Here is a 25810-nt window from a genome sequence, read left to right on the forward strand (position 1 = left end):
CTGAGACTCCATAGTGAATCCCAGGTCATCTTGGGCTAGAGTGAGACCCTACCTCAAAAAAAAAAAAACAACAACCAATAAATAAAGAAAGAAAAAATAAAATAAATAAAGAAAGAAAAATAATTACGTTACATGCAATTTATGTGTGAACTGTATCTCCCGCCAGAACGTAAGGCCCGGGGTGGGGGTGAGAACTTTGTCCTGCCCACTGGAGTAACGCACAGAGTGCAGCAGAGCACCTGATGATGCCCGGCAGACAGTAAGGCAACCAGTGAGTGGATAGATGGGTAGATGCATCAAATGCTTCTTTAATGATTTATTTATTTATTTATTTTTCTTTAAGAAGAGACTGCAGCAGAGGAGGATAGCCCGGAAACAGGAGCTCCCGACGCTGTCAGGCCCTAGCCTAGCAGTTCAGGGGTCTTGCCCTGCGAGCCACACGTCCAGGGTCCCATCCCCGTGGCTCGCCCACACGGGCCTGCCCTAGAGCTCGTTGGGATCCGTCTGGTCGGCGTAGATGAGGAAGCCCGTGAACAGGCTGTCGGTCCAGTAGGGGTCGTAGAAGAGGCCGTTCTGCTCCGAGTAGAAGATCTGCAGCCAGACCTCGTCGCCCTCCTTGAGGGGCAGGACGGTGGAGCCCGAGGCCACGTCGTGGTTGCCCGTGTTGGCGTCGAAGGTGCGGATGCGGTACTGGCCGTTGTGCACCAGGCCGATGGCCAGGTGCTTGTTGGCCAGCGTGATGTCGTAGGTGAAGTAGTAGACGCCGGGCACGGCGCACACGAACTTGCCGCTGGACGCGTTGTAGTGGCCGCCCTCGTTCATCAGGATGCGGTCGAACTTGATGGGCAGCCGTTCCCGCGGGTAGCTCTTGGTCACGGCCACCGAGAAGGCCGACTTGGCGCGGCCGCCGCCGCACCGGCAGGGGCCCGGGGGGCCGGGCTCCCCTTTCTTGCCCTTGGGCCCTTTCCTGCCAGGCGTGCCATGCTTCCCCGGGGTGCCGCTGACTCCCTTGGGGCCGCGGGGGCCGGCCCGCCCGATGGCCCCGGCTTTGCCCTTGGGTCCTTGCTTCCCCCGGTTCCCTGTCCGGCCCGGGGGACCTGCAAGACAGAGCAGCTGGTGTCACCAGGAGGGGTTGCCAAAGACCCTCAGCTCGCAGAGGGGCTCCCTCCCCTGCTGGGGGCAGAAGCCGCGGGGGGGGTGAGGACCAGAGGTTGGGGTTGGGGGCTGCGGGCGCATGCTGATGATGGCCTGGAGCCTTCTTTCGGGCTTGTCTGGAAAAGGGGATGATGCAGCCTTGCAGGAGCACACTGGACGTCAGGGCAAAATAATTCCCAACGCCCCGCACTCTGTGCTCTTCCTGCCTTCAGGAGATGACTGGCTTGTCTGCCAGACCTGCCCTTCGCGGGGCTATCCTGGAGATAGGCTGAGAAGAGAACTGCTAAAAGCCTCTTGACTTCAAAACTTCTGAGACAGGCATGGTGGTGCATGCCTTCATTATAGCAGTCGGGAGGCAGAGGTAGGAGGATGGCCGTGAGTTCAAGGCCATCCTAAGACTACATAGTGAATTACAGGTCAGCCTAAGCTGAGCTAGAGTGAGACCCTGCCTTGAAAAACAAAAGAAAGCAACAACAACAAAACTATCTTTTAACTGAAGTCCTTGCCTAGGGCACAAGAACCCTGCCCACACATACATGCTTTTACTGTAGTGTTGCAACAATCAAAGGCCTGTCTGAAGGGAAGTGATAATGTATCCATGCTGCATTTTATTGCACTTTTTAAACTCCAGATGCATGTGCCACCTTGTGCATCTGGCTTTATGTGGGTCCTGGGGAATCGAACCTGGGCCCTTTGGCTTTGTGGACAAGGGCCTTAATGGCTAAGCCATCTCTCCAGCACAGGTCTTGGGTTTTAATGAGGAGAGAAAAGCAAATTGAGACATAGTAGCATCAAATTTTAAAAATATTTTATTTATTTATTTTAGAAAGGGAGAGAGAGAGAGAGAGAAACAGAGAGAGAGAGAGAGAGAGGGAGGGAGAGGGAGAGAGAGGCAGAGAGAAAGAAAGAGGGAGGGAGAGAATGGTCATGTTAGGGCCTCTAGCAAACAAATTCCAGACACATGTGCCACCTTGTGCATCTGGCTTACATGGGTCCTGGGGAATTGAACCTGGGTTCTTTGGCTTTGCAGGCAGGTGCCTTAAACCACCATCCCTCTAGCCCAGCATCAATTTTAGGTTGCTGACTTTGTAACCTGTCACAACTTTTCTTGTAAACAAAGAAAGATTTATTTTATTTTATTTTATTTTATTTTATTTTATTTTATTTTATTTTATTTGAGAGTGACAGAAAGAGAAAGAGGTAGGAAGATTACTGTGAGTTCAAGGCCAGCCTGAGACTACATAGTGAATTCAAGGTCAGCCTGGGCTACAGAGAAACCCTACTTGAAAAAACAAACAAAAAAGAAAAAGGGGGGGGGGGTGCTGGAGAGATGGCTTAGCAGTTGAGGCACATGCCTGTGAAGCCTAAGGACCCAGGTTTGATTCTCCAGGTCCCACATAAGCCAGATGGCACATGGTGGCACATGTGTCTGGAGTTTGCAGGGGCTGGAAGCTCTGATGTGCCCATTCTCACTCTCTCTCTCTGACTGAAATAAATAAATAAATAAAAATAAAATATTTAAAAAAAATAAAAAAATAGTGTTTTACACACCCTATAATGGAAATGAACTATGGGAAAGAACTGAACTGAGACTATTTCTTAGAGACCTTACAAAGGGCTTTTCTGATATTATTTTTCTTTAAATATATTTTATTTACTTATTTATCTGAGAGAGAGAAAGAGTGAGAGCGAGCGAGAGAGAGAATGGGCACTTCAGCCACTGCAAATGAACTCCAGATGCACGCACCCCCTTGTGCATCTGGCTCACGTGGGTCCTGGAGAGTCGAACCCAGATCCTTTGGCTTTGCAGGCAAATGCCTTAACCTCTAAGCCATCTATCCAGCCCCTTTTCTGATATTATTGCTGTGAAATGCTAAATTCCTTACTTGTAACTTGCCCTAAAATTAATCTCACAACTGTGTAATCTTCCCACTTAAAGCAATGTGACTAGGTTTCCTCTGCCTCAGTGTACATTTGTCCTAAAAATCACAGATGACCAATATTGATGAGCAATGTTTAGAGATGCAGACTGGTCTGAGTCGAGAGTCCAACCAGGCCTCCGAGGAAAGGAACATAGAGCACATCTTAAGCCATCTCTCCATCCCCAAATCTTAATTTGAGAGAGAGAGAGAGAGAGAGAGAGAGAGCGATAAAGAGAAGAGACAGAATTGGCGTGTTGGGGCCTCATCTACTAAAATCGAACTCCAGACACTTGTGCCACCTAGTGGGCACGTGCAACCTTGTGCTTGCCTCACCTTTGTGTGTCTGGCTTACATGGGATATGAAGAGTTGAACATGGGTCCTTAGGCTTCTCAGGCAAACACCTTAACTGCTAAGCCATCTCTCCAGCCCAGAAATTTGTTTCTTTTTTTGTTTGCTTTTTTTTTTTTTTTTTGTTTTTTTGAGGTAGGGTCTCACTCTAGTCCAGGCTTATCTGGAATTCACTGTGGAGTCGCAGGGTGGCCTTGAACTCATGGCGATCCTCATATCTCTGCCTCCTGAGTGCTGGGATTAAAGGCGTGTGCCACCACACCCAGCCAGAAATTTGTTTCTTATATGTACATGACATAGAGCATTTCGCTGTATTTTAGACTTGACTTAAGTGTCTTACGTTTAAATTTTTAAAAAATTTGGAATAGATTTCCAAATAGCATTTATTTTACTTAGAATTTAATTTTCAGGAGCCAGTTGCCAATGCTAAGTGCTAAGCAATGTCTAGCTTTGTTATACACCTGCAAGTCATATACCTGGTATTATTAAATACCCAGAGAAAGGCCAGGAAGGATATTTAACTAACTGGTTGACAGTGGCTGTCTCTAGAGATTGAGGGATGACAAGTGACTAAGGAGGATTTCTGCCTTATTTGTGCTGTTTGGCTCTATTAAAGTGACACTATATCTGTGTACTTCTTGTACAAAAAAGAAAGAAAGAAAGAAAAGAAAAAGAAAAAAGGAGGGAGGGAAGGAAGGAAGGAAGAAAATGGGGCTGGAGAAATGGCTTAGCAGTTAAGGCACTTGCCTACAAAGCCTAATGATCTAGGTTCGATTTCTCAGTACATAAACCAGATGCACAAAGTGGCGCATACATCTGGAATTCATTTGCAGTGGCTGGAGGCCCTGGCATGCCGATTCTCTCTCTCTCTTTCTTCTCTCTCTCTTTGCAAATAAATAAATAAAAATTAAGTAAATAAATAAAGATAGTGAAAGTGGGTATGTAGGGGGCACAAGCACATGCTTGGGATGTTTAGGACCCCAAGATGAATCTCCAGTTACCAAATGAAGAAAGAATGGGGAAAAAATAAAACCAAGCCAGGCGTGGTGGCGCACACCTTTAATCCCAGCACTCGGGAGGCAGAAGTAGAAGGATCACCGTGAGTTCGAGGTCACCCTGAGATTGCATAGTGAATTCCAGGTCAGCCTGGGCTACAGTGAGACCCTACCTCAAAAAACAAAAAAGAAAAAAAATAATAAAACTAGATAGGAAGCTCAGAACTGTTTGTTGATAACATGAAGAAGGGAAGGTGGGAGAAAGGGCTGAAAGCAGACGGGGGATGGAGACAGTGGTTGTGGCTTGGAGTTCATTCCAATGGTGTGTACATGCGGGGCTCGGCAGGAACATCTAGGAGCTGTGTGATCTGCTTCCTTCTCCGTTGCTTTTTTTTTTTTTTTCCTGAGGTAGGGCTTCGCTCTAGCCCAAGCTGACCTGGAATTCACTACGTAGATTCAGTCTGGTCTTGATCCTCCTACCTCTGCCTCACCAGTGCTGGGATTAAAGGCGTGTGCCACCATGTCCAGCTTCCATTGCCTTTTTAAATATTTTATTTATTTATTTGAGAGAGAGAGGGGTGGGGGAGAGAATGGTTGTGCCAGGACCTCTAGCCACTGCAAAGGAACTCCAGACGCGTGCACCAACTTGTGCATCTGAGCTTAGGTGGGTTCTGGGGAATCAAACCTGGGTCCTTTGGCTTTGCCAGCAAGTGCATGGCATCTGAGAATTGTGGGTGAAGCAATGAAGATGCAGGCTTGAGCATACAAGTTGCCATTTCAGAACGTGTATCCTTGTGGGGATGAAACTAACATGGAAAGAGGAACAGAGCCCAAATAAACATTTTTTTTTTTTCCAGCTCTGGACCAAGCTATTCCTGAAATGTAGCTCTTGGTCTTCCCAGTTTCATGAATCTGTTAATTCTATTTGTGGCTAAAAAATGGGTTTCTGTTACTTGCAACCAATAGTTTTGGATACTATTCCAGGAAACTTGCTCCAAGTCACTTAGCAAGGAGCAGCAGGGGCAGAGAATATGGTCAGATGTCCCCTGTTCTGTTGCTTTTAGCATCCATACACCATTCAGTGTATAAAGAGATACTCAATTGGTTTATAAAGTAAAGGGTTACAGGGCTGGAGAGAAGGCTTTATGCTTGGGGTGCTTGCCTGTAAAGCTAAAGGACCCAGGTTCAATTTCCCATGTAAGCCAGATGTACAAAGTGGCCTTTGCAGTGGCTGGAGGTACTGGCATGCTCGTTCTCTCTCTCTCTCTCATAAATAAATAAATAAATAAAGTTTTTTAAAAAGTAAGGGGTTACAAAGTCAGGCATGGTCGTTCAGGCCTATGATCCCAGCACTCAAGAGGCTGAGGTAGGATTGCCATGAATTGGTGGAGGCCAACCTGGGCTTGAGTTAGTTGTTGTTAGGGAGGGGTGGTTATTACTAGTTTTAGCATCTCAGGATCCACCCAGCCCCATGGCAGATGCTGTCAACCCCAGGAGGGAGCAGGAGGGGGCAGGCATCAGCAGGTCTCTTACCTTCCTCTCCGCTGTCCCCTCGGTCCCCATCCCGGCCATCCTGGCCATCTTTACCAGGGAAGCCCATCCTTCCCACCATTCCAGAGGGTCCGGGGGCTCCTGGAGGACCAGGTGGACCCTGGGGGCCGGGCAGGCTGCAGACGAGTTGAGGGGCGCCCTTCTGGAAGTCCCTGCGAGAGAGGGCACCCAGCAGCGAGTCAGCGGCGCAGGGGAGGGCGCAGGCTAAGAGCACCCAGGGGATCATGGCGGTCGCCTGTGGGGGGTAAGAGAGCCGTGGCAGGTGAAGGTGGCCATGGGGCTGACCCACTGGTCAGTTGGAATGACAACCAGGGAGAGGGAAAAGGAGGGGGGGAAGGGGTGGTAGCTGGCATGGACAGGGCCATCGCTCAAGCTTGGAGCTTAGGTTTCCTTCCTGCATCCTCCACCTCTCTTTCTTCCCAGCCTGCTCTTCCCAGCCTACTGGACTGCCTTCGGTGGCTCTCCATAAAAATGAGCTGACCCTTCCTCCGCCTGGCTCACCCCAGAGCAACAACAACAAGAAGTCATGGGGATTGATCCCAGGGCCATACTAGATTAGCTTTCTACCACTAAGCCATATCCCCAGGCTACTTTTTACTTTATTATAATTTTTTAAAGAGAGTGAGACAGACGGGTGTGTGTGTGTGTGTGTGTGTGTGTGTGTGTGTGTGTGTGTGTGTGCCAGTGCCTCAATCACTGCAATTGAACTGCGGACACATATGCCACCTTGTGCAGCTGGTTGACATGGGTCCTGGGGAATTGAACCTGAGTCCTTTGGCATTGCAGACAGGTGCCTTAACTACTAAGCTATCCCCCCAGCCCTAGGCTGTTTAATTTAATAATGCTAAAAAAAAAAAAAAAACCCAAGAAAACAAAACAACAACAACAAAAACCCCTGTTTTGAGAAATCAAGCTCTTCACATATAGCAGGATGTGAAATTTCACCATTATATTAAGAAAAAGAGCCAGCACTTGGGTGGCAGAGGTAAGAGGATCACTATGAGTTCATGGCCAGCCTGAGACTACATAGTGAATTCCAGGCCAACTTGGGCTAGAGTGAGACCCTACCTCGAAAAACAAAAAACAAAAAGCAAACGAACAACAACAACAAAAATCCAGCCATGGTGGCACACGCCTTTAATCCCAGCACTTGGGACACAGATGTAGGAGGATCGCCATTAGTTCGAAACCACCCTGAGACTACATAGTGAATTCCAGGTCAGCCTGAGCTAGAGTGCAACTCTATCTTGAAAAACTAAAAAAAAAAAAAAAAAAGAAAGAAAGAAAGAGAGAGGGAGGGAGGGAGACAGAGAGAATGTGTGCACCAGGGCCTCTTGCAACAACTGTGAATGAACTCCAGACCCGAGTCACAATGTGCATCTGGCTTTACATGGGTATTGTGGAACTGAACCTGGAAAGGCAGGCTGTGCAAACAGCCCAATTTTTCTTTCTTTCTTCCCTTTCTTTCTTTCTTCCTTCCTTCCTTCCTTCCTTCCTTCCTTCCTTCCTTCCTTCCTTCCTTCCTTCCTTCCTTCCTTCCTTCCTTCCTTCCTTCCTTCCTTTCTTTCTTTCTTTCTTTCTTTCTTTCTTTCTTTCTTTGCTTTTCTTTTTTTTTTTCCCCCTGAGGTAAGGTCTCACTCTAGCTCAGGGTAACCTGAAATTCACTATGTAGTCTCAGGGTGGCCTTGAACTCTTGGCGATCCTTCTATCTTTACCTCCCAAATGCTGGGATTAAAGATGTGCAACCCCCCTCTTCCCTGACGCGCAGCTTTTTTTTCTCTCTCTCTCTTCTGGGGATTGAACTCCCAGCCTCACACATGCTAGGCAGTTTCTCCACCACTGAGCTACATCCCCAGCTGTTATTGGGAATCTACTCTACACTCAGGCCTCCAGAATAGGAACTGAATTCCCAAACAGGATTGAAATAATCTGGACAGCTGTAATGTATAAGCAGAGAATGAAGGAAGGAAAGAGGTGGGGGTGAGCTTGCACGCAGAGGAGAACCCTGCAAACAGCCAAACCCGCAGCAAAGAGACAGCCAGATGGGGTGGGGCACATCTGTCACAGTCTTGGTCCCCTCTCTTCTGCCCCCAGGCCAGCTGCAAGGCCCCTGAGGGGGAGCGCCTAACTCTCTCCATCAGCAGTGGCCTCTCTGGACAGCTGGCAGGATCAGGCCGCGGAGCCTGAGGAGAGGGGTGTTCTGGAAGCCTGGGAGGAAGGATTTCCTCAGAGCTGGAGCCTGGAGGTTCCTAAAGCCCCTGAGGCTTTCCAGGGGCTCCAGCCAGGAACTGTTTTGGAAATAAAGGAGGGACACTAGATTCTTTTCCAAACCTGGTGGGAGAGGAGAGCCTGCTTGCCTCCAGGGTCACCTCCAAGAAAAACAATACTACAAATAGCTCTAGTCTGAACCCCATCCTCACTCTCCACCCCATGCCCTGGCCCTGGTGAGAAAATGGAGGGGTTGTTTACTTAGCACGGAGCAAGGCCCTAAGTCATCTGGGGTGGCTGACTCTGCTGGGCATTTATTTATTTATTTATTTGAGGTAGAGACTTGCTCTAGCCCAGGCTGACCCTGGAATTCACTATGTAGTGGGCCTTGAACTCACAGCGATCCTCCTACCTCTGCCTCCAGCGTGCGTCACCACGCCTGCTCCAGGGCCATTTACATGATGTCGAGCCCAAAACTTGGGGATGGCCTCAAGCACCATCAAATCCAATCCATTCTGTTACCTATGAGGAAACCGAGGCAGAGGCAAACTGACTTCATCACCCACTGCCAGTGCTTCTGGCAGTGCACAGAGCCCCTCGGGCACACTGTGGTCGGGAAGGCACAATCAACCCTCTGCAGGCCGCACGCTTAGAGACTCATTGGTCAGAGGACGAATCAAAGACATCCTCCCAGGTCACACAACCGGGGCGCAATGGAGGCGACCTTTCCCGCGGCTGACGGTCTCTGCGGCCATGCGTATCCTCACCACCGTTCTCGCTTCCGCTGCAAGTTTCCCCTCTTGATTTGTAGACCAGGAAACGAAGAGTCGGACGGGCTAATTTGCTCATGCTTACGCAACTGGTTGGCGGCAGAAGTTACATCTGAGCTTGGGCTTGGTGACACCCTTAATACTCAAATGCTTTCCATTATGTCAGCATTTCTTAAAAACTTTTTTTTCCTCCCAAACATCCCAAATTACAGAGGAGACCTTGAAGCATGTGCCAAAGCCACACACAGCAACAGAGAAATTTCTTTAATATGTTGTACTCTATTTTACACCTCTGTGTACACACGCACACCACATGACTTTGATAATGTCAAAGTTGTATCACGTTTCAAAGTCATGTGGTGTGCGTGTGTACACAGAACTGTAAAATATACACACGCACATCATTTTGATGTTTTCTGTGTGGGTAGATGGCTGTGACGCATGCACACATGGAAACCAAAGTTTCCCTCTAACTATTCCCTTCTATTGCTCCGTCTTGTTCCCTGAGATGAATTCTCTGAACGGGAGGTCCTTGCTTCTCAGCTGGGCTGGCTGAGCAGGGAGCCCCAGCGACCCACTCAGCTCTGGGGTTACAGGCATTCGTGGCTGTCGATGTGGATGCTGGAGATGAAACTCAAGTCCTCACGCTAGCACTGAGTCATCCCCCGTCCCCAAAAGAGACTTCTGCTTTCTCAGGATCCTGGATGCTTGAGAAAAGCCTGCAGTCCTTTGAAAGGCCACTGCTTCAAAGGACAAAAGCCTTCTGGGTCCTGATTCCCCGTCACAAGCCTGTTCTTAGAGGGGGCTCTGCCAGGAGATCAGGGTACATACACTCAGCCCCCTGGTACACTCCTTGCTTGGATCTACAGCAACTTGCTCCTAACTCTCGCTCCATGACCCTGACCCCTTCCACTCTCCAGGCTGAAGCCAGAACATTTTCAAACCATAAATTAGCCATCTTCTGCCTGAAGATGCTCCAGTAGCTGCTGGCTGCTTGCCACAAACGCTGGCTGACAGGGCCTGCAAGGCCCCACGTGACCTGATCCCAGGCTCTCCTGGCCTCTGCTCTCGCATTCTTCCCTTCCTTCTCCCCCACTCTCCTCCCAACTGGCCAGCTGCAGGGCCTCCTCCAGGCCAAACTCCAGCCCTGTCACCACCCTCAGGCACAGGTTTCAGCCTCAATGTCACTTTTTCCGGGCCTCCCCGGATGCTCGCTCCTCTCTAGGGTAGCGCTCTAGTTTTCTTTTCTTGGCCCTTACAACAACTTGCTGAAGTTTATTCTGTCATGTGTGTCCCACTAAAATATAAATCCGTGGCACATACCTTTAATCCCAGCACTTGGGAGGCAGAGGTAGGAGGAGGATTGCCGTGAGTTCGAGGCCACCCAGAGGCTACATAGTGCATTCCAGGTCAGTCTGCACTAGAGTGAAATCCTACCTTGAAAAAAAAGGGGGGGGAGGGCTGGAGGGATGGTTTAGCAGTTAAGATGCTTGCCTGTGAAGCCAAAGGATCCAGGTTTGATTCTCCAGGTCCCGTGTAAGCCAGATGCACATGATGGCACATGTTTCTGGAGTTCGTTTGCAGTAGCTAGAGGCCCTGGCATGCCCATTCTCTCTCCTCTCTCCCTCTAATAAATACATAAATAAATAATAAAATATTTTAAAAATATTATATGTGTGTATACACCCAGGATCTCAGCTGGCTACCTGGTTTCAAATTTCCAAAAACATATAGGTATTTAAGAAATACCTGGGGCTGGAGAGATGGCTTAGCAGTTAAGCGCTTGCCTGTGAAGCCTAAGGACACCGGTTCGAGGCTTGGTTCCCCAGGTCCCACGTTAGCCAGATGCACAAGGGGGCGCACGCATCTGGAGTTCATTTGCAGAGGCTGGAAGCCCTGGCAGGCCCATTCTCTCTCTCCCTCTATCTGTCTTTCTCTCTGTGTCTGTCGCTCTCAAATAAATTAATTTAAAAAAAGAAAAGAAATACCTGTGTAACTAACAAGAATTTGAGACTCAGAAAGCCAGCAGAGTGAAAGCAAAGCAGTGGCCTAAATGCCAAAGGGCAAGGCCACCCCTTTCTAAAGTAACTTTTCTCTCTTCCTGTAGTTTTTCTTACCAACTCAGAAGGAATCCCTCTTCCTTTGACCTCCTAGAAGCAGATATGAGCCACTCTGTTTCCCTGGGTCTGGGTTTTCAGAATACCTTACCAATGGCAAATATTTCATAAAAAGAGGTTTAATTGGTCAGGGGGAAAAGATAGTATTAGTCGTCCCATACCTTTTCAAAAACTAAGTTCTCCTTTCTGAGTGTGGAAAGGTAAAGGTTGGAAGGGAAGGCTTCATGAAGTCTTTCTGCTGAAAGGAAAAAAACAGGTTAGTTGGTTCAACACCAGAAATGGAATCATGAGGTGCTAAACTTGGAGGAGCTCTGAAGTCTGGATTTAATTTGCCAGGTCCTGGGCTTCTCGTCGCTAAGTAGTTGCTGATCATAACTGCTGCTGTTCTCGGAAATCCCAAGGAGACTGGGCTCCAAGCTGGAGCTGCTGTGGGGAAGAACCAACCTCCTCTTGCCTTTCGTCCCCGTCCTGCAGGGCATTGCCCTGGCTCATGGCTGAGGGTCTTCTACCCAGACTGGTTTTTTCTTTTTTCTTTTTGGTTTTTCAAGGTAGGGTCTCACTCTGGCTCAGGCTGACCTGAAATTCACTCTGTAGTCTCAGGGTGGGCTTGAACTCTCAGCGATCCTCCTACCTCTGCCTCCTGAGTGCTGGGATTAAAGGCGTGCGCCACCACGCCCGGTTTAGACTGTGACATGAGATAGGACAGAAGTAGTGACATGCGTCTCCCATGAAATCTTCTACAATGTGATCTGACAGGACAAAACCTAGGAACAGTTGGCTGGGCCTTGAGTGAGGCTGCAAGGCCTGGGTGCTGATCGATCTCCCTCTGGAGATCTGAAGATGAATATTATGCTCAGATAACTGCTGTAGGGCTGGGGAGATAGGTTAAATATGCTTTCTGTGCAGGAATAGGGGCTTGAGTGGAGCTGAGACCGTCAGAGTTCAAATCTCTAGGTCTCACATAAGATATCTGGACATGGCCATGTGTTCCTGTCACTTCAGTGCCACATGAAGCAGAGACCTGAGACTCAGTAGAGCTCCAAAGGCTCCAGAACCAGTAAAGGGAGACTCCAGCTCAGAACACCAGGCAGGAGAGTGACTGAGTGGGATAGTGGACTTTCCACTCAGGCCACTGCAGGCCACAGACCCTAGGGGAAAGTGAGCATTTAGGGCATGTGCACACACCACATACACATACAAGCTAGACAATGAAAAGTATAAAAATAAATGTTCTATCCAAAGTTTACAACAACTCAGAGCAGAGTGGTTAACTCCTTGAGAAACCCAAGCCAGTCCTCAACTATTTCAAGAAAATGAATCGCTCAAAGGATTAAACCCAGAGTAGGATACAAAATTAAAGTCTGGACAGTTGGTCAGAACTCTGCTCAAGATGTCCCATCCTAACCCCCTCCACAGAACTCTAAGATGTCCCATCCAAACCTTCTCCACAGAATTCTAAGATGTCCTCACCTTAACCATCTCCACAGAACTCTGAGATGTCCCATCCTAACCTCCTCCACAGAACTCTGAGATGTCCCATCCTAACCTCCTCCACAGAACTCTAAGATGTCCTCATCCTAACCTCCTCCACAGAACTCTGAGCTGTCCTCATCCGAACCTCCACCGAAGTCTACTTAAGATGCTCCTGTCCTATCTTGCCCCCATCTCAGGAGGCCTCACCGCTGCCTAGGAAACCCATCCTTGAAATCTCTAGTGTAATCTTTTGGCATTGAGTCCACAGCCTAAACCATCCAGCCTGATGCTCTCACTCCACCCTTTCAAAGCACTTCACGTATTTGTGGTCATGGATTCACTCAATTTGGACTCCTTAGCTGTCTGTCTGTCTCCTGGGAGGTTCCTGAATGTGGTTCTGCCTCTTGCTGGCTTGTACCACCAGAGCCTGGTACAGTGCTGCTCACAGTCTGTGTTCTGTACATCTTTGTTCAGCAACACTAAATACAATGGTTTTCTTTTTTGTGTTTTAGACAAGCCCAGTGGACTGACCCTTGCCCCTTTTATGTGAGAGAACAAGAGCAAGAGTGAGAGTTAGAGAGAGAGAGATTTGGTGTGCCAGGGTCTCCAGCCAGGGTGATAGAACTCCAGATGCATGCGCCACTTTGGGCATACGTGCGCCCTTGTGTCACCTGTGTATCTGTCTTACGTGGGACCTGGAGAGTTGAACATGAGTCCTTAGGCTTCATTAAGCACTAAGCCATCTCTCCAGCCCAGTTAAAAAAATAATTTATTTATTTGCATAGAAAGTAGAGAGATAGAGAAGGAGAATGGGCATGCCAGGGCCTCTAGCCACTGAAAACAAACTCCAGATGCATGCACTCCTTTGTGCATCTGGCTTTATATGGGTGCTGGTACATTGAACGTAGGTCGTCAGGCTTTGCAAGCAAGCACCTTAACCCTTGAGCCATCTCTCCAGGCCAATGATTATTTTTATAGCCCATGAGAGACCAACAAGATCTCAATATATTTGTGTCTGCAAAGCTGCTCTTTGCTAATCAGGAGAACCCAGTAAAATGACTAGTCTTGGGTTCAGAAGACTTGCATGACAGTTCTAGCTTATTTATTATTTATTTATTTGACAGAGAAAGAGGGAGGGAGAGAGAGAGGGAAAGAGAGAGAGAGAGAGAAAATGGGTGTGCCAGGGCCTCCAGCCACTGCAAATAAATTCCAGATGTGTGCACCTCCTTGTGCATCTGGCTAAAGTGAGTCCTGGGGAATGGAACCTGGATCCTTTGGCTTTGCAGGCAAACGCCTTAACCACTAGGCTAGCCCTGCAGCCCGACAGGGAGTTTTGTAACTCACTGGTCACATGACCATGGACATAACATTTTGTCTTATCTGGAACTTTATTTCCTCATCTGTAAAATGGGACAATAACACTTGCCTAGTCTAGTCTGCCTTACAGGGCTGCTGTGAGACTCAAACTAGATACCAAATGTGAAAGGCAAAGTGTTCCATCCAGTGAGAACCTGACTTAAAGTTATGATTGTCACCACCTGCAGTTGAACTGTAAGATCACCATCCTCAATTCCTACTGGGGGCTCCTGGAGTGTTTCAGGACCTCCGTGTAAAAGGACAGCTGAATCCAATTCAATAGAGCAATTCTGTGTGTGTGTGTGTGTGTGTGTGTGTCAGACGGGGTGGGGGGGAAAGGGGAAGGCAGGCTGGCGGGTGGCATTTGCAGATGCAGCTTGCTAAAAGTCTGCTTCAATAGGAGCAAGATTTCTATAATGGAAAACACCCCGCCCACCCAAATTCCAGAAAGCAAATTGGAAGCAGCCCCGTCCCTCTCTGCACTGCACGCTGTGGGATGGCCTGGAGGAGAGGGGCTGCCTGCAGCTCCCATGGGGCTCTTGGAACGTCCCCTTGCCCGGAATCTCAAGACGCAGGTCTACTTAGTAGGGAGGCCTGCTTGCTGGGAAATCTTTGATAGGTTTCTCTTTCTCCCCATTTCTGGCTAAGCCTAGTTAAAAGAGGTCCAAGGATAAATTATGACCCAACAAGAGGTCTCAGAAGCCAGGATCTTACCCGACTTGTCCCACCAAGCGTTCCTGAAGGCACGCAGGAAGTCAACCTCAGAATCCGTTTCCTCAAGCCCTTTGGCATCAACAAACAAGCGATGGGCAGTGCAGGCCAGCCCTGAGCCGGGGCTGCTTCAGGTCTGAGCCTCCCCGCTGAACAACGAGGGGAGACTACTGCCAGGCTCTGGGGTAACCAAATCAGAATCATCAAGCTTTGGCCAGACCTTGGCTGTCTGTGCCTTGGGAGACCAAGGACACAGTCAGAGGAGGGTCAAGATGCTGGATGGGACCTGAGGGACAGACAGTGAGAGGTCTGAGTGCATTTGGTTTCCTGAATCCCTATCATCTGAGGGCCAGGCTTGGCACAACAGACCAAGGCTGAGGGGAATGTATTTGAGGACCACATGTGTCACTTTAAGTGGTGTCATTGTCACAGTAACAAAATAAAATAAAATAAGATAAAATAAAATAAAATAAAATGGGGCTGGGGTGATAGTGAGTCAGTGTGAGCTCTGGTTGCTTGTGCTTGCTGGTGTTGGCAGTTGTCTCTGTGTTGTGGACAGACGCGTGCTGAAGGGAGCCAGCTTCCTCCACCACGATGAAGCTTCCCCTGGGATTTGTGAGCCGGAGACAAACCCTTTTCTCCCATAAGCTGCTTCTGATCAAGTGTTTGTTCTAGCAATGAAAAGGTAACTGCAACACAAGGGAATTGGGCAATCAAACTCAGGGTCGGCAGGCTTTGCAAGCGAGTGCCTTTAATCTCTGTGCCGTCTCCCCAGACCCATTTTATTTTCTTCTTGCCCTTCGGAAAACTAAAAAAAATAAATAAATAAAAATAAAAATAAATTGATGTATGGGGCTGGAGAGATGGCTTAGTGGTTAAGGTGCTTGTCTGCTAAGTCTAAGGACCCGTGTTTGATCTGTCTCCAGATCCCACAAAGCCAGATGCACGAAGGTGATTCAAGACTGCAACATGCACACTAGGTGGCGCAAGTGTCTGGAGTTCAATTGCAGTGGCCGAGGACCTGGCATGCTAATTCTCTCTCTCTCTCTCTAAAAAACAATTGATAGATGATGAAAGCAATACATGAAGCCATGACTAAAACTGTAATAATTACCAACTGCAGTGGAACTAAAGCACAGTCCTGATCTACCTACCAGGAGTTCTTTTTTTAAAATTTTATTTTATTTTTTGTTTTTTTTTGAGGTAGGGTCTCACTGTAGCCCAGGCTGACCTAGAATTCACTAAGTAGTCTAAGGGTAGCTTCAAACTCACGGTGATCCTTCTACCTCTGTCTCCCGAGTGCTGGGATTAAAGGTGTGTGCCAAAACGCCCAGCTCCTATCAGGAGTTCTGTGGCATTTTGGTGGGGGTCCCTGCATCTTCTGCTGGAGGCCTATTTTCTCTGGTTAGTTGTGCTTCTGTTAGCTGATACTCAGAGAGACACTGAGCCCTGCTGCTTCTGCTGGGGAAGACAGTTTAGGTTCTGTATCCCTGACCAATTGGCATGCTCATGCTCCGTACACAAAAGTCAGGGAATTGGGCTGGAGGGATGGCTTAGTGGTGAAAGCACTTGCTTGCGAAGCCTAAGCACTCAGGTTCAATTCCCCAGGACCCATGTAATCCAGATGCACAAGGTGGAGCATGAATCTGAAGTTCTTATGCAGTGGCTGGAGGCCCTGGCATGCCCATTCTCATTCTGTCTCTCTCTCTGTGTCTGCCTCTTTTCCTTCTCTCAAATAAATAAATAAAAATTAGAATATTTTATAAAAGTCAGGGAATCGAGGGTAGCACTTTCCTCATCAAGAGTGGAGCTGGGCGTGGTGGTGCACGCCTTTAATCCCAGCACTCCGGAGACAGAGGTAGGAGGATCGCTGTGAGTTCGAGGCCACCCCGAGACTACATAGTGAAGCCCAGGTCAGCCTGAGCCAGAGTGAGACCCTACCTCAAAAAAAAAAAAAAAAAAAAAAGATGAAAAATGAACAAAGAGGGTGCAATGGCTCAGCATATGGATAAACAATGAATGGTGTCACTTAGTGCTCTTAGTGGTCAGACACTGGAAACCTGGGGAGATGTTTGAGGGCACACGGTGACTATGTGACTGCCCTATTCTGTTCCAGTCAGGACAGAAAGCAGCCCAAGTCCCTCCTTCCCCTTGCAACAGATTGCCCAAGGAGCATCCCAGATCAGGCAGGAGGCAAGGAAAGAAAATTTGGGGGCTAAATGAACCCTCAGAATGGTAAATGGAAGGGACTGTGCAGACACCGAAGGAGAACAAATCCTACATTCAAAAGGGCGAGGAAGCCGGGCGTGGTGGCGCACACCTTTAATCCCAGCACTCGGGAGGCAGAGGTAAGAGGATCGCCATGAGTTCGAGGCTAACCTGAGACTACATAGTAAATTCCAGGTCAGCCTGGGCTAGAGCAAGATCCTACTTCTGGAGAAAAAAAAAAAAGTTTGTCACGAGCCTTGAAGGCAGCGTGGACTGGGAATTGCATTATTACATTTATGCTATAAGCACAGAGCAGTGCTATTCTAAGGGGTAAGGCACGCCTGTCTTCCCCCAGTGGGTGAGCTTTGAATTATCTCCCAACAGGTGAGTTTTCAGTTACTCTAGCCTTGAATCATTTGAAGTCTTCAGAAATGTCTCCTTGAGAAATTGGCCAGCGTGCCCTTCCCTTGTAGAATGATTGTGAATAGTCAAGGAGAAACTGGGGTGACCAGCCCACAGCAAGCCCTCAGTGACAGTGCTATTTGGGCACAACGCTCGTGAGAGCAAAGAGAGATATGGAATCATGGGAGGAGGTCGCTCTGCGCGTGTATGTGGATGACAAACAGGCCTGGGTCTGCTGTTCGCATTTCGGAGACACGGTGAAGGCGGAGAGCTTGTGATGAACTGAACAATCGGGAGCTTGAGTGTAAACACTGGGAAATTTTAATAGTTGATGGGATTTTCCATCAGGGCATGAATGCAAGACGCAGGACTTCTACAGGTGTGCCCTACTTTAACAAGGATGTATGATTAAAACCTATTTATTCAGTGATTTTTAAAAAAATAAAACATAGTTTATTTATTTATTTGAGAGACACAGAGAGAGGCAGATATATATGGAGAGAATGGATGTTCCAGGGCCTCTAGCCACTGCAAACAATCTCCAGATACATGCGCCACCTTGTGTATCTGGCTTACGTGGTTACTGGGGAATCAAACCTGGGTCCTTAGGCTTTGCAGGCAAGTGCTTTATGGTGGTTTGGTTCAGGTGTCCCCCATAAACTTAGGTGTTCTGAAAGCTAGGTTCCCAGCTGATGGACATTTGGGAATTAACACCTGTTGGTGGTGGTGTATTGTTGGGGGTGGGCTTATGGGTATTACAGCCGGTTTCCCCATGCCAGTGTTTGGCACACTCTCCTGTTGTTACTGTCCACCTTATGTTGGCCAGGAGATGATGTCCACCCTCTGCTCAGGCCATCGTTTCCCCCTGCCATTGTGGAGCTTCTCCTCGAGCCTGTAAGCCAAAATAAATCTCTTTTTCCCATAAGCTGCTCTTGGTTCGGTGATTTCTACCACATTGTGAAACTGACTGCAACATGCCTTAACTGTTAAGCCATCTTTCCAGCCCTGAGCTTAATTAAAAAAAAAAATTATTTTTATTTGAGAATGACAGACAGGTAGAAAGAGATAGAGGTAGAGAGAGAGAGAGAGAATGGGTGCACCAGGGCCTCCAGCCACTGCAAACAAACTCCAGATGCGTCATCACCTTGTGCATCTGGCTTATCTGAGTACTGGGGAATCAAGCCTTGAACTGGGGTCCTTAGGCTTCACAAGCAAGCGCTTAACAGCTAAGCCATCTCTCCAGCCCCTTAATTTTTTTTTTATTGGCAACTTCCATAATTATAGACAATAAGCCATGGTAATTCCCTTCCTCCCTCCACTTTCCCCTTTGCAACTCCACTCTCCATCAAATCTCTTCCCCCTCTCAATTAGTCTCTCTTTTATGTTTTCAAAAATTATTTTTTTATTGTATTTATTTATTTATTTTGTTTTTTCGAAATAGGGTCTGACTCTAGCCCAGGCTGACCTGGAATTTACTATGTAATGTCTCAGGGTGGCCTTGAACTCATGGCAATCCTCCTACCTCTGCCTCCCAAAATTTGGGATTAAAGGTGTGTGCCACCACAGATGGTTATTATTTATTTATTTATTTATTTATTTATTTATTTATTAGAGACAGAGAGAGAGAAAAGAGAGAGAGTGAGAATGGGTGCACCAGGGCCTCTAGCCACTGCAAACGAACTTCAGATGCATGCGCCACCATATGCATCTGGCTTATGTGGGACTTGGAGAATCGAACTGGGGTCCTTAGGCTTTGCAGGCATGCGGCCTTAACCGCTAAGCCATCTTTCCAGTCCAGTCTCTCTTTTATTTTGATGTCATCATCTTTTCCTCCTATTATAATGGTATCATGTAGGTAGTGCCAGGCAGTGCAGGGTCATGGATATCCAGGCCATTTTGTGGCTGGAGACTTTTTTTGTGGGGGGTAAAGATTCAAGTGGGGCCAGGTGTGCTAGTTCACACTTTTAACCCCAGTGCTCAGAAGGCAGAAGTAGGAGGGCTGCTGGGAGTTCAAGGTCAGTCTGAGACGACACAGTGACTTCCAGTCAGCCAGCAAACAGAAAAGATTCACATGGGGGCTGGAGACATGGCTCAGTGGTTAAAGATGCTTGCTTGCAAAGTCTACTGGCCTGGGTTTGATTACCCAGTATCCATGTAAAACCAGAGCTACAAAGTGGTGCATGTATCTAAAGTTCATTTCCAGTGGCTAGAGACCCTGGTATGCATACACACACACACACACACACACACACACACACGAGTCTCTCTCTCTCCAATAATAACTAAAAAATATTTAAAAATATTAATAAAAAGATTCAAGTGTTCAAGGACTGACTGGTAGGGGCTGGAAAGCCAAGGAACATGACCCTATCACTGAGAAAATCACATCTCAACGAGAGTGTCAAGCTGGCTAATCAGTGGCTATATGCACATCACAGTTTACACTTTTTTTTTTTTTTTTTTTTTTTGAGGAGGGTTGAGGCAGGGTCCTATGTAGCACTGGCTGGCTTAAAACTTAAAACTTGCTATTATAGACACCCGTGACATTGAACTCCTGATCCTCTAGTCTGTACGTCCCAGGTGCTGGGAATATAGGCATGGAGCACCATGGCTGTACTTTTTTTATTTTTATTTATTTTTTGTTTATTTATTTGAGAGCGACAGACAGAGAGAAAGACGGGGTGGGGGGGGTGAGAGAGAGAGAGAATGGGTGCGCCAGGGCTTCCAGCCACTGCAAACGAACTCCAGACGCGTGCGCCCCCTTGTGCATCTGGCTAAGGTGGGTCCTGGGGAACCGAGCCTCGAACCGGAGTCCTTAGGCTTCACAGGCAAGCGCTTAACCGCTGAGCCATCTCTCCAGCCCATGGCTGTACATTTTAACTTCTGCTTCAATTTGAAATTGTTACCAGTTTAAGAATGAGTAATCTAGAGGTCAGCCTGGACTAGAGTGAGGCCTACCTCAAAAAACAAAACAAAACAAAACAAAACAAAACAAAACCTAGTGTTTTTAAATTTATTTTTATTAACAACTTCCATAATTGTCAACACTACCCTCCCTCCTCCACTTTCTCTTTGAAACTCCACTGTCCATCACATCCCCTTCCCCTCAATCAGTCTCTCTTTTATTTTGATGTCATGATCTGTTTCTCCTGTTTCGATGGTCTGTGTAGGTAGGGTCAGGCACTGTGAGGTCATGGATATCCAGGCCATTTTGTGTGTGGAGGAGCACGTTGTAAGGAGTCCTACCCTTCCTTTGGCTCTTACATTCTTTCTGCCACCTCTTCCACAATAAAACTAGTGGTTTTATACTAAAACAACTTTTGGCTGAAGAGGTGGCTCAGCAGTTAAAGGCACTTGATTGCACAGCCTGACAGCCCCGGCTGGATTCCACACTACCTCTGTAAAGCCAAATGCATAAAGCAGTGCATGTGTCTGGAGTTTGTAGCAGGAGGCCCCAGGGTACCCATTCTCTCTTGTTCTCACTCTCTCAAATAAATAAAAATAAATAAATGAGTTCGAGGCCACCCTGAGACTACATAGTGAATTCCAGGTCAGCCTGGGCTAGAGTGAGACCCTATCTCGAAAAACCAAAATAATAATAATAATAAATATATAAATAATATTAAAAAATACTTCTGGGCTGGAGAGATGGCTTAGCGGTTGAGCGCTTGCCTGTGAAGCCTAAGGACCCCGGTTCAAGGCTCAGTTCCCCAGGTCCCACGTAAGCCAGATGCACAAGGGGGCGCACGCGTCTGGAGTTCGTTTGCAGAGGCTGGAAGCCCTGGCGCGCCCATTCTCTCTCTCTCCCTCTATCTGTCTTTCTCTCTGTGTCTGTTGCTCTCACATAAATAAATAAATAAAATTAAAATATTAAAAAAAATGGTGTGTGCCACCACACCCAGTTTAAAAAAAAAAAAAAACTTCTACTTTTCTTAGGGACCTGATACCTCTGACATTGATCCTGTATTCTGGCAAGTCACTCAAGGCTGCCCCTTGAGACAGGTGCGATGGCTGAATTTTGTCTTCTCCAAATTCATCCACTGAGACCCCAGCCCCTACAATCTCAGAATGGGACTGTATTTGGAGAGAGAACCTTTAAAAAGTAATTAAAGAAAGGTGAGTCACATGGGTAGGTCTTCTCCACTATGAAGAAGAGATTAGGACAAGGACACACAGAGGGCAGCCAAGAGGAAATGTAGAATGGCATGAACGTGGGCATTTGCAGGCGAAGGAGAGAGGCCTCGGACCTGCCTACATCTCAATAGTTTTTATTTCTTTGACAGAGATAGAGGGAAAGAGAGAGAGAATGGGCACACCAGGGCCTCCAGCCATTGCAAATGAACTCCAGATGCGTGTGCCACTTTGTGCATCTGGCTAATGGGGGTTCTGGGGAATTGAACCTGGGTCCTTTGGCTTTGCAGGCAAATGCCCTAACCACTAAGCAAGCCCTCCAGACCCCTCCAAGACCCCCCTTCCCCACCTACAACTTGATCAGGGACTTCTAGCCTCCAGGACAGAGAGAAATAAAAGCCTAGCTGGGTGTGGTGTGGCGCACACCTTTAATTCCAGTACTTGAGAGGCAGAGGTAATAGGATTGCTTTGAGTTCAAGACCAGCCTGAGACTACATAGTGAATTCCATGTCAGCCTGGGCTAGAGCAAGACCCTACTTCTAAAAACCGGAAAAAAACCCCCAAATCCTGCTCTTTTAGTCCCTGGGCCTGTGGTACTGTCTTATCACCCCAAGAATGCAGGGCTTGCAGCTGCGCAAGACGGCTCATATCGATCATCTTAGTATGTGGGAACCTAAGGTAGGAGGATCATCATATCATTTATTTCAAGGCCAGCCTAGACTACATGGTAAGTTCCAGGTCAGTAGTCTGTTTTTTTTTTTTTTGTTTTTTTTGAGGTAGGGTCTCACTCTAGCCTAGGCTGACCTAGGATTCACTATGGAGTCTCAGGATGGCCTTGAACTCACGGTAATCTTCCTACCTCTCCCTCCCGAGTGCTGGGGTTAAAGGTGTGCACCACTATGCCTAGCAAGAGAGAATTAAGAAATATATATATTTATTTATTTGTAAGCAGAGACAGAGATACAGAGAGAATGAGCATGCTGGGGCCTCCAGCCACTGCAAATGGACTCCAGAGGCATGTGCTACTTTGTGCATCTGGCTTCATATGGGCACTGAGGAATTGAACTGGGGTCGTTATGCTATGTAGGCAAGCACCTTAACCCCTAAGCCACCTCTCCAGGCCAAAGAAGAATGTTTTTACCTCAATTCAGGCAAGAGAATCAGGCTTTCAGCCAGGTGTGGTGGCACACACCTTTAATCCCAGCACTCAGGAGGCAGAGGCAGGGGGATCGCTGTGAGTTTGAGGCTACCTTGAGACTACATAGTGAATTACAGGCCAGCCTGGGCTAGAATGAGATCCTACCTTGAAAAACCAAAAAAAAAAACAAAAAAAAACAAAAAAAATCAGGCTTTTATAAAACAATCTGGAAAATTGCTTTTTTACTGTAGCTTATTCAGATGGCATAAACTGGTTTCTTTTTAAAAATATTTTATTTATTTGAGAGAGACACAGTAAGGAGAGAGAGTGGGTATGCGTGCGCCAGGGCCTCTTGCCTCTGAAATTGAACTCCAGGCTCACGCACCACTGTGTGCATCTGGCTTTACATGGGTACTGGGGAATTGAACCTGGGCCATCAAGCTTTGCAAACAAGCCCCTTTAACTGCTGAGCTTGAAGACAAGTAGTTTAAAGGGTGGGTGGGGTGAAGAAAGTTGTAGAAGCTGAGTGCAATTCTCCAACTGCTATTTGGTATACATTCCTGGGCTCAGTCTGCCTGGCTGAATATTGTTGCTGGGAGAGGGAGCGTCATTCTCTTTAATGAGCCATCCACTAGTATGTGTGTTTGTTGGTGTGTGGGTGTTGGGGGGGGATGTTCTGGGATGTGAGAAGGGGGATAAGACAGAATAATGGATGGGGCTGGAAAGATTGCTCAGTGGTTAAGGAACTTGCCTGCAGAGTAATGGAGGTCTTGGTAATCAAAGTACAGTATGTATAATAATAATAAAAAATTATAAATACCCAATATTGGCATATTCAATATTATTGATATAAAATAAAGTTAGCATTTAACTTTTTTGTCCAGTTACTATTTAAGTAACTGCAGAGGGTAATTATGTTCTGAAATTATACTTAACATTCTCAATGAAGTTAGGAAACTATAAAAAAAATTTGTCTTCTATTTTTTACTCATATAATACTTTACCTTTAGAATATGTAAGACTTTAATAATTGTAATTATTATTCAATCTTAGTGGTTAAGGCACTTACTTGCCTGTGAAGCCAAAGGACCCAGGTTTGATTCCCCAGGGCCCACATTAACCAGTTGCACAAGATGGTGCAAATGTCTGGAGTTTGTTTGCAGCAGCTGAAGGCCCTGGTGCACCCATTCTCTCTCTCAACAAATAAAATAAAATAGAAAGTTTTTTTTTTTTTAATCTAGAAGACAAAATAATAATAGTGTGATCCGGGGAGATGCCTCAGGGGTTAAAACTACCTGCATGCAAAGCCTGTCAGCCAGAGATCAGTTCCCCAGCACTCATGTAAAACCAGATGCAAAAAGTAGCATAAGCATCAGGCTGAAAAAAAATTATTTATTTATTTGAGAGAGAGAAAGAGGCAGATTGAGAGAGGGCCTTCCAGCCGCTGCAAACCAACTCTAGATGCATGTGCCACCTTGTACATCTGGCTTATGTGGGTCTTGGGAAATTAATTGAACCCTAGTCCTTTGGCTTCACAGGCAAGTGCCTTGACTGCTATGCAGTTTCTCCAGCCCAAACATCAGGCTTTTATTTACAGCAGCAAGAGATCCTGCACACGCACGTGGGCGCGTGTGCGTGCACACACACACACTTCCACACACTTGTAAATAAATACATTTAGGGCTGGAGAGATGGCTTAGCAAGGATCCCGGTTTGACAAGGACCAGCGTAAGCCAGATGCACAAGGGGGTGCATGCATCTGAAGTTCGTTTGCAGTGTCTGGAGGCCCTGGCGTTGTGCCCATTGTCTTTCTCTCTGCCTCTTTCTCTCAATTAATTAAGTAAAAAATAGATAAAATAAATAAATTTTAAAAATTAATACAAAAACCCAGAGGCCACTAAGTGAAGATTAAAAAAAAAAAGAAATGTGAAGAGTAATTAAGATAATGCATTCAATATATATGTATCTCCTCCTTTTTTTTTTTTGTTTTCAAGGTAGGGTCTCACTCTAGCCCAGGCTTACCTGGAATTTACTAAGTAGTCTCAGGGTGACCTCAAACTCATGGGTATCCTCCTACCTCTGCCTCTCCAGTGCTGGATTAAAGGCGTGCGCCACCACGCCCAGTTTACCCTCTGTTTTTGATTGTTGCTTTTTTTTTTTGAGAGAGACTCTCATGCTCTCCAGGCTGGTCTCAAGCTTACTATGTAGCACAGAAAGTGGCCTTGAAGATCTCATTCTTGCATTATTGGCATGCACCACCACACTTTGTTTACGGGGTTTTGAGGGTCGAACCCAGTGCTTTGCACAGGCTAGGCAAGTACTCTCTATCTAACCAGCACAGCCACACGCCCAGTCCCCAGCTACCGTGACCTCAGCGAGCCCAGGCTTTGGACTCAGACCTGGAAGGCTTCAGGTCCCTTTGCCCTCAGTTACCATCCGGACAGGCAGCCCCGAGCAGGTCACTGATGCCTCTGGGCCTGTTGCTTTTTTTCCTTTTCTTTTTCTTTTTTTTTTTTTTTTTTGGCCGATGGGGAGGATCTGTTGTCATGGCAACGAAGGTTCACAAGGCAAGGGCGGCGGGGCTGGACACCGAGCGCGCGCTCAGTAAGTGGCAGGGAGCCCAGCACCCAGGAAGCACTCCAGGAATGTGCCAAGTCGGGTTCTAAAGCCAAAGGCAGTGGTCCACAGGCGGGGAGGAGGGGCTCCCAGCTCCGGCTCCTTCTCTCTTCCCGCAGGGTACCAGCCCGGGCATCGCATCCTCTGCTCCCCCGGGTCCCCCGCACGCCCACCCGCGCGTCCCTCCCTGCGGGTCACGGGGGCGACACTCACCGTCTCTGCCCGGGGCCACGTCCAGGGGCGTCAGAGCCGAGAGCTGTCGGCGGGGCTGCGGCTCAGCCAGGCATAGTTTTCCTCCCCCGTCATGGGCGGGAGCGCCTTCCCCGGGTCACGTGGGCCGCTGGCCCGCGGCTGATGTGCGCTCTCCTCCGTTTGGGGAAAACTTGGAGCGGCAGTGACAACTTGGATGTGTTCGTGCGTGTCTCTGTCTCTCCTTCCTTTCCTCCCTCCCGTCTTCTCTTTCTTCCTTTCTTCCTCCCTCCCTCCCTCCTTCTCTTTGCAGAAGTTGTCAGTCGCTGCATTTGAAGGTTTTAAGTGCACTCGAATGGCAGCTTATCTGAGCATTTGCAAGGATGTGTGTAGCGTTTATGTCACCGTGGATCTGGGGGTGTGCGTGGGCATGACCGCTTAGTTGAGAGCAATTAGGAACCTTTTGTCCATGTTTAGTCATGTGTGCATAGATCCTATGTCCAAATGTGCACCAACACT

At 47.5% G+C, this 25810-nt stretch overlaps 1 protein-coding gene across 4 annotated transcripts; it reads right to left on the minus strand.

Moving 5' to 3' along the window:
* Window positions 1-301: 301 nt before the first annotated feature.
* C1qtnf2 (C1q and TNF related 2) lies at window positions 302-25499 on the minus strand. Of its 4 annotated transcripts, none has more exons than XM_045152725.1 (4): window positions 25316-25499; window positions 11229-11302; window positions 5955-6124; window positions 302-1097 (listed from the first exon to the last, which is right to left on the minus strand). In XM_045152725.1, exons 3-4 carry the CDS (start codon window positions 6031-6033, stop codon window positions 484-486), a joined length of 693 nt encoding a protein of 230 aa, XP_045008660.1. In that variant the 5' UTR covers window positions 6034-6124; window positions 11229-11302; window positions 25316-25499; the 3' UTR covers window positions 302-483. The 4 variants fall into 4 exon arrangements, with proteins under 4 accessions (XP_045008660.1, XP_045008659.1, XP_004661112.1 ...); XM_045152724.1 differs by having other exon boundaries at window positions 11229-11305; XM_004661055.2 differs by having other exon boundaries at window positions 5955-6207; window positions 25316-25498.
* Between the last annotated feature and the right edge of the window lie 311 nt (window positions 25500-25810).

The sequence above is a fragment of the Jaculus jaculus genome, chromosome 6, assembly GCF_020740685.1.
Source record: "Jaculus jaculus isolate mJacJac1 chromosome 6, mJacJac1.mat.Y.cur, whole genome shotgun sequence".
NCBI lineage: Eukaryota > Metazoa > Chordata > Mammalia > Rodentia > Dipodidae > Jaculus > Jaculus jaculus.